The 7,600-nt window shown below is 32.1% G+C and overlaps 1 protein-coding gene across 4 annotated transcripts; it reads left to right on the forward strand.

Moving 5' to 3' along the window:
• Positions 1-216: 216 nt before the first annotated feature.
• On the forward strand, positions 217-7,489 carry LOC100649090 (protein split ends). 4 transcript variants are annotated; one of them, XM_020863464.2, is made up of 12 exons: positions 217-381; positions 972-1,046; positions 1,368-1,570; positions 1,698-1,765; positions 1,854-1,931; positions 3,592-4,058; positions 4,731-4,887; positions 4,989-5,150; positions 5,227-5,721; positions 5,790-5,925; positions 6,011-6,236; positions 6,318-7,489. In XM_020863464.2, the coding sequence occupies exons 2-12, from the start codon at positions 1,021-1,023 to the stop codon at positions 6,868-6,870; spliced, it is 2,571 nt and encodes an 856-aa protein (XP_020719123.2). In that variant the 5' UTR covers positions 217-381; positions 972-1,020; the 3' UTR covers positions 6,871-7,489. The 4 variants fall into 4 exon arrangements, with proteins under 4 accessions (XP_020719123.2, XP_048262666.1, XP_048262667.1 ...); XM_048406709.1 differs by having other exon boundaries at positions 218-381; positions 4,728-4,887; XM_048406710.1 differs by having other exon boundaries at positions 218-381; positions 4,728-4,887; positions 6,014-6,236.
• Positions 7,490-7,600: the final 111 nt, after the last annotated feature.

Consider the following 7,600-nt stretch of genomic DNA (forward strand, 5'->3'; position numbering starts at 1 on the left):
CTGCAATTCCTTCAGAATATACTATCTACAATGAACAAAAACTTAATTTTCAAAAAATATTAGAATAGCATAAAATGATATATGTTTATTAAAAATTATGGATTTAGTGTTTATTAGTTGCATACGACAAGTAAGTCATTGAATATTATCAAAACGTGTGTATGAGTCAAGTTGATGCTAACTTCCGGTTCGATTCCTTCATTCCGAACGATCGTTAGAATTTGGAAGAAGAGTGACGCCACAGCCTTTAGGGAAGACGACATTTTACGTGAATCGGGCGTCCACAGCGTGTCTGTGGAATTTCGTGCCAAATACTTAAAGTTTAGTGTAAAGTTCCGTTTACTAAAATCTCATAAAGGAAAATTCACATACTTTAATAAAGTAAGTATTATCTTGCTTATATAAAGACGATTTCTTAGATAAAGTGATGGTTCTAAAATTCTCGCAGAGTGTGGCCATTAATTTGGGGAATAAAGAAGCAAGTTATTGATTTTCACACTAGAAATACTATTAGTTTTTGCAAAAGATTGTATATTTTATCATTCGAATATAAATATATCGTTTCACGATTATAATATTTATTAAATGTGATAAGCGTTGAAGCACTTTGTTCAAAATCATGTACAATTGCGAGCAGCATGAAATATATATTTTAATGATGGTATTATGAGGAATTACATTTTACAATGTAGAAATGTTATCTATTAAAATATTTATGTATCTTGTAGAAAAAATTTGTCACTGTTTTAATAATTTAAATAGGTAATGATGTAAACCTTATTTTTATACATTATTGTCGATTTTGCGTTGAAGACGATATATATGAAAACTCTTTTAAATATTTTGGTAATTTCCGTGTCACATTGCATAAGAACAATAAATAGGTACAATTAATAACTGAAAGTTATAATACATATGAATGTATTTTAATGTTGTAATGCAATACATAAACATTCCTGTTTTGTCTATAGACTTTTGACACCATATCTGACATCTATAACCCATCTATAAGTCCTAATTATGAGTTATAGCTACCATAAATGCAGGTTGGTAATAGATTATGCACATGTAAATTTATATCCGCTTGGATTTTGTATTTTGTTATTTTATATTATTCATAAATATATGTATATTATTTTCATTTAATATACTATTTTTGTTGTTGTTAATTAATTTTTTCATAAATTTTGATCTTAAACTCTTTCTATCACAAATATAAGATATACTGTGTTAAATATCAATGTCATTTAAATATGGTGTTTTTTATACTTTAATATCATTTTAGAAAATAATAAAGTTAGATATATAAAGCTCAGTATTAATTATAAAAAGTATTTTATATATTTGTTATCTTTTTTTTTTTATAGCTCTAGTATGAGTTCTCGTGGCCGTGGATTTAATTCTCGAGGAGGCAGTTCTTATAGAGGAAGAGGAGGTGGTAGTGGAAATGAATGGAACAGTGGATCCACAGGAGGAAATATGTCTAGCAGAGGAGGTTATTCCTCATCTAGAGGAGGCAGATTTAAATATTCAACTACTAGTTATGATTCTCGTTCAAAGTATAATTCTGGTTAGTTAATATTTGTGTATATTTAATATAATTCTTATAACCATAATAACAAATTTATATTACCTAATGTTTTATGAACAGCAATTATTTTATAAGTAATATTAAAAATTATTTATATTTATAACAGGAGGGTCTGAAAGATATTCTAGTAGAGGGGGAAGAGGTGAACATTCAAATAGTTATAAAAGACCAAGGGTAAGTATGTAAATAAATGAATTGTAACCTAAAAAATTGTATGCATAGAGAGTGACATAAATATTTGAAACATTGTTATTTTATTTAGGAATCTTATTCTGGAAGGGATGAACATCGATCATCAAGTGATTCAACTCGTAAGAGGATGAGAAGTGATTCATACCAGGTATATATTTTATACATATAAGCGTAGTGATATTTTTATTGCAAGACACCTCAAATAAGCGTTAGTCTATTTTGTTTCAATCTCCTGCCGTGCTGTGGTCAAGAATCATTTTTTCATCTTGAAAGCCCTGCTTCACAAAAGTTTTCAAATTTTTTAATTACATAGCATGAACAAACGATGGTCCTGAAAGATTTTCACTAATGAAATTTAACTATGAAATTTTAAGTATTTTGTTCCATATGAAAGATATTTTCAGGACACTCGTCTTAAACATTTACATTTAAAAAAAATGAAACAGTAGGCAAGGCATTCATAAGTCGTCATACTTTCCTTTCAAGCGACGAGCCAACGGCTACTTGAACACCCATTCTTTTTGCGTTGGGACACTACTGGTGGAACACTGCGAAAACATCACATAATTAAAAGATGAAATACACCTAGATGGTACTTAATTATTGCCTGCACACAGTTGCATTAAATATTGAGAACAACCTGAAAAGTATCTGAACCAACAAATGAATAGATATATATATATATATACATATACATATAGAAATATGAATTTTAAAATGCCAACATTACATCAGTATTGTTCTCTATGTAAAACAATATGTGCAACTAAACCAGTTTCCTGCACAGTGCAGATCAGTTATTGAAATGTTGAAAACATCCCTGCATTGCCGCACCGCAAAAATTTTTAACAAATACTGCTCTATACAATTTTCTAAATTACATCCATTAAAACTTACCATTGAGATAATGAAATAAATTGTTAATAATGTCAAATCATAGATCTTTCCAATGTAAAGGACATACATCCTAAGTTATGTTCAATTGAAAATGACTGAGAAACATCAACCTTTTTTAAATATATATCTGTACCTTATATCTATGGGTTGAAGCTAGAATGTGCTGGAAAGCTTTACAAAAGCAGTGAAAGTACACAAATATATTTTTCACATATTTTATCCTTAAAGAAAATATACAAGGATATAACATTATATGCATATAACTACAATTTTATTAGTTTTATTTGATTTCTTGGTTCATATAAGTGTGCATGAGGCATTGAACATTGTATGAAAGAGTGCTTTACAAATATGAATATATAAAAATACATCTATCTTTATTAAAATTGGAAAGGTCTATCAACAATTAATCCAGAATCATGCAGAATTCAGTTCATTTGATATCTTCAAGCAAACGAATGCTGATCAAAGCTACTATTCAGAGCTCGTACATATGAAATGAAATGACAAGACTCCTATTATATTTTTTGAAAACTAAAAATTGTTTCTAATATAATAAAAAAAGCGGTATGCAAAGTTACTTATATTTGAAATATGAAAGATAAAATATAATTTAGGTGCTTTTCAAGCTTAGGCAAGGTAAATAATATTTTGGTGATCCAACGGGAATGGGTGTAGTGACCGTAACAGTACAAGGTTGGATGATTTTGTACTAAACGATTGGCACTATAATGAGTGGTAAAATAAGGGAGTGCAAAAGAATCAACTTGGAATGGAATTAGAAAAAAAATATATGGAGAATATCTGATAGGAGGGAACAAAGGGGAGGAATGTATATAGATTAAAAGAGAGAAGGGCAGGAAAAGAGAAAGATACAATGGGAAGGAGCACAATTGAATTTGATTTGGCAGGGTGGAGGTAGCGGTAGCGGCTCTCAGAGGTATTCTTCGTCGTATGGTGGTTCATCTGCATCAGCTCCTTATGACGATAATAAGGGATCATCGTCTTCGGCCGTGTATGAGGACAAGAGACAAAGCGAACGTGCTTCGTCATACCATCGCTCAGAGGACCGTCATTCAGCATCGCGGAGCTATGCACCTCCACCACCCCCTCGAATTAGTGAAATGGCACCTCCAACTCAGAGATATACCTCGAGCCGAGGGCGAATATCGCATCAAAGCTCAAACTACAGAGGTCGCATTTCAACTCGTGGAAGCGGTAGAGGGGGTGGATTCCATCGTATGAGCTCTCGATCGGACGTCATCATGGCTCGCAAGCGTACTCTACACTCGCTCGACTATCGACGCAAGCTGCTAGGATCGCGATCGCGAGACTACATCCAGCGTGTGCGCATGACCACAACCAAATTGCGCAGGAGGTAATTAATTAATAAATCACTTACCAACCGCAATACCGTCCTAGTAGCCTGCTTGCTTATTTGTCAGTAAACGAACTGACTATATCTGACTATAATGACCTGAAAGTCAAGACGATGATAGATATATAAATGGTAAAAGAAAACACAAAAAATGACACAAATGATCGCACGAAACCAATATTGTACTGCCGAGAGGCAAACTTTTCGCAGGGTTCTAAATAAAAAAGGGAATTGATTCTCACATGCATAAATACAATGTGTATATCATCAAAATACAATGTAATTACTTTTGATATGAGAACTACTATAATACTTGTACTTTACGAGATCATTATTTATCATTCTTACACATAGCGGTGATTAAAACCAGTATAAGAACGTTGTTTCTTATATATATATATATATGTATATATATATATTTTAAAACGCGAAAATGCGGAGACATAAGAGCACAATGCAGAGCAAAAAGGCTGAATAGTTAAGACCTTTATTGCAATACGAAATGCATTCATTATGGGGGATAAAAGAAAAACGAATACTATCGCGATATTTGCTGTATATCAACTATAAGAAAACAAAATTTTGGTTGATGATATAATGAAAGACAAAGGAACCAGAACAAGACGAAGGGAAATAATGTAAGTCAAAACAAAATTGCTGTGTCGTTAGTAGCGGTACTACTAGGCTATCCGGAAGTAAAAAGGAGTCAGGATCAGGAACGAGCATGAAGGACAAGGATAGAGAGATGACCAAAGCTATTAACGCTGAATTTTCCGATGACGATGAAGAGGATGATGATAACAAAAGTAATTGGGATGATGATGATAAGGTAACTTCATAGGGCTGATAATATTTGCTCTTATTATCTATATGCATATTGTGTGCTAATAATGGCAATACTTACTGTAATATTTACCGACATTAATTCAGCCACATGAACGCGACGATGAAGAAGAAGAGGAAGAGGAAGAGAAAAAGAAAAAAGATGAAAAAAGAAAGAAAGAAAAACAAGATCGAGAAAGACAAAACACCGAAGATGAGGAAGAGAAAGAAGACGAAGTAAAAGAAGATGAAGATGATCGAAAACATGAGGTGAGACCAATTAAAATAAATTTTGTTAATTGAATTAACCCGTTACGGTGAACATTTGTCATGCGTATATTTTTAGGATGATGAGGACGATGGGGATGATGAAGAAAGAGATGAAAATGATAAAACAGATCATGGTAGAACTACTGGTTCAGAAGAGTTACCTAGTAGAAGAGATGGGAGAAAATTTATTAAATTAACTTGTCCACATTGCGCTCATCGTAGTGTTACTTTCAAAGAATACTCGCTGCATTTATATTCAGGCCGTCATAGTGCAGCAATGAGACGAATCGCATCACGGCACAAAGCAACTTTGACTCGTATGCGTGTCTTGCAACGACAAGAGCAACGACGTGTCGAGGCCCGAGATGCTGCGCGTGGTACTTTGCCTTCTCGTACCATGTTCTGTCCGATCTGTAAACTTAATTATCGTTCTCTTAAAGCAATACATCAGCTATCAGATTCCCATCGTCAAATGAAACGATTTCTCACACCATTTTGCCGCACCTGTCGTATTCAATTTCGATCACCAATGCTATTTGAAACTCATATGTGTTCTTTGGATCACATTAAGGTACTATTTCTATTACGATATTAAAGTTTTTGGAGTTTTAATATATTTTATGCCTGTGTATCTTTCAGAGGAAAAGTGCATTGAAAGAAAGAATGAACGCTGGCAATGGTGAAGCGGAAGCGAATTCAAGTGGACCTGAAGAAGATGACAAGGAAGTTAATCTTGATAACTTTATGACTCTGGATTCTGTAGGTGATGTTGACGGTACGTGCGATTATTGAACGTTACATTTTTCTTTCTCTAATAAATATTACTTCGATAACAATTACTAGATAAACATAATTTACAGCAGAAGATGAAGAGTCTCCCGAGAAAAAGAAAGAAAAACCAGAAAATGAAGGCACAAACGACACAGAAAAGAAACCTAAAAGTAAACAAATGATTAAAGTGGGAGCAGAATATATAAAACGTGTCGAAGTACAATTTTGTGAATTGTGTAAGACATATCTACCACGTAGTGAAAATAGTGAAAGAGCAATAGCGCTCCATTGTTCAACCAGAAGTCATCTTAAACGGTATACTTTTAAAATAATGATTTCATAAAATTTTTGCTTTTATGTATACAATTGTTGATCTAAATGTAATATATTATGCAGATATGTGCGCGATAATGATGATAAAGCATTGCGAAGGCAAGCAGAAAGAATTCATCTGCAATCATCGTCATCTACCAATAATACTTCTACTCCAAATGCTGTAAATAGTACAGAAAATGCTAAATCTCCAACTAATTCTGAACCACCATCTACAAATAACACATTGCCAGTAACTACAACTGATGGCACTAATACTACTGAGTCGGGTAAAGCAATTGAGCAAAAAGGGATTGTTGAATCTGAGAAAAATATGAAAGAGAATAAAAATGGACAAGCGGAAGAAGATGATGATGATGATTACCCCGGCGATAGTGGCGATAAGTTATGGGATGATGTTGATAAAGACTTGGGCGATATTTTAAGAGAAACAGAAGCAGGAGCTAAATCTAGCGATGATGAAGATTCTCGTTATGATCGTTTCCGTAATTCAGATAAGAAACAACAACATTCTGGCAAGGATAAAGAAAGGGACAGTGAAAAGAACGAAATAGATGAAAAAGAAAATATAAAAAAGCAAGAGCTGAAAGTAAAAATTGAAAAAATAGATATGTAAAGTTCAAGAATTATTAGTACGTTTCAACCATATCCTAATGTGACTTTAACATTTTTTCTACAAAACTGTAAAACTTTACAAACTATAGAAAATATACATACGTCGGAATTTCATACAAAAGTTATTTTTATAAGATTAAACAGTTATTTTCCGGATCGAATTGATAAAAACTCATGTACAATACTATATTTTGTTCTGTATAAGTTTATTGTATAAAAGGTTGTAAAAATGCGTGACCTTAACGATGTTTATTTTATATGAAGTTATGAGTATAAAACTTTGTTTAGATTTTATTTACCAAATACTGGACATGCTTGAAATGTACACACCGATATAAACTTCATAATGTTCAATTCCTTTGTAATTCAAGAAGTCACTATGTACGCACATTTAGTGACATTAATATTAGCAAGAACTGTAAAGGAAATTATTCGTATAAGCATGTTAAGTATAGATGCGTAAAAGTAGCGGTTATTTGTGCATTAAAAATTTGGTGGAAATCTGCAGAAAACAGCAAAAATATTCGATTAATTTTTAATTATTAATTGTAAATGAGCATATAACAAAATCAATGAACTTGTCACTTATAAATAAGTATAATAAACATTATACATCTTAATGTTTTGTTTTCTATATTTATCTTGTAATTCAAAAAATAAATAAATTTTCCTATTAATATACATAGCAAATTTTGTTGCATTAGTTTTATTATAATATTTTATGTATATAT

This window comes from Bombus terrestris, chromosome 6 (assembly GCF_910591885.1).
Source record: "Bombus terrestris chromosome 6, iyBomTerr1.2, whole genome shotgun sequence".
NCBI lineage: Eukaryota > Metazoa > Arthropoda > Insecta > Hymenoptera > Apidae > Bombus > Bombus terrestris.

Coding starts and splice junctions, on each gene's coding strand:
- LOC100649090 (XM_048406709.1), top strand. CDS start 1,021: ATGAGTTATAGCTACCATAAATGCAG. Junction 1,766..1,853: donor ATAGTTATAAAAGACCAAGG/GTAAGTATGTAA, acceptor TATTTTATTTAG/GAATCTTATTCTGGAAGGGA. Junction 5,151..5,226: donor AAGATGATCGAAAACATGAG/GTGAGACCAATT, acceptor GTATATTTTTAG/GATGATGAGGACGATGGGGA.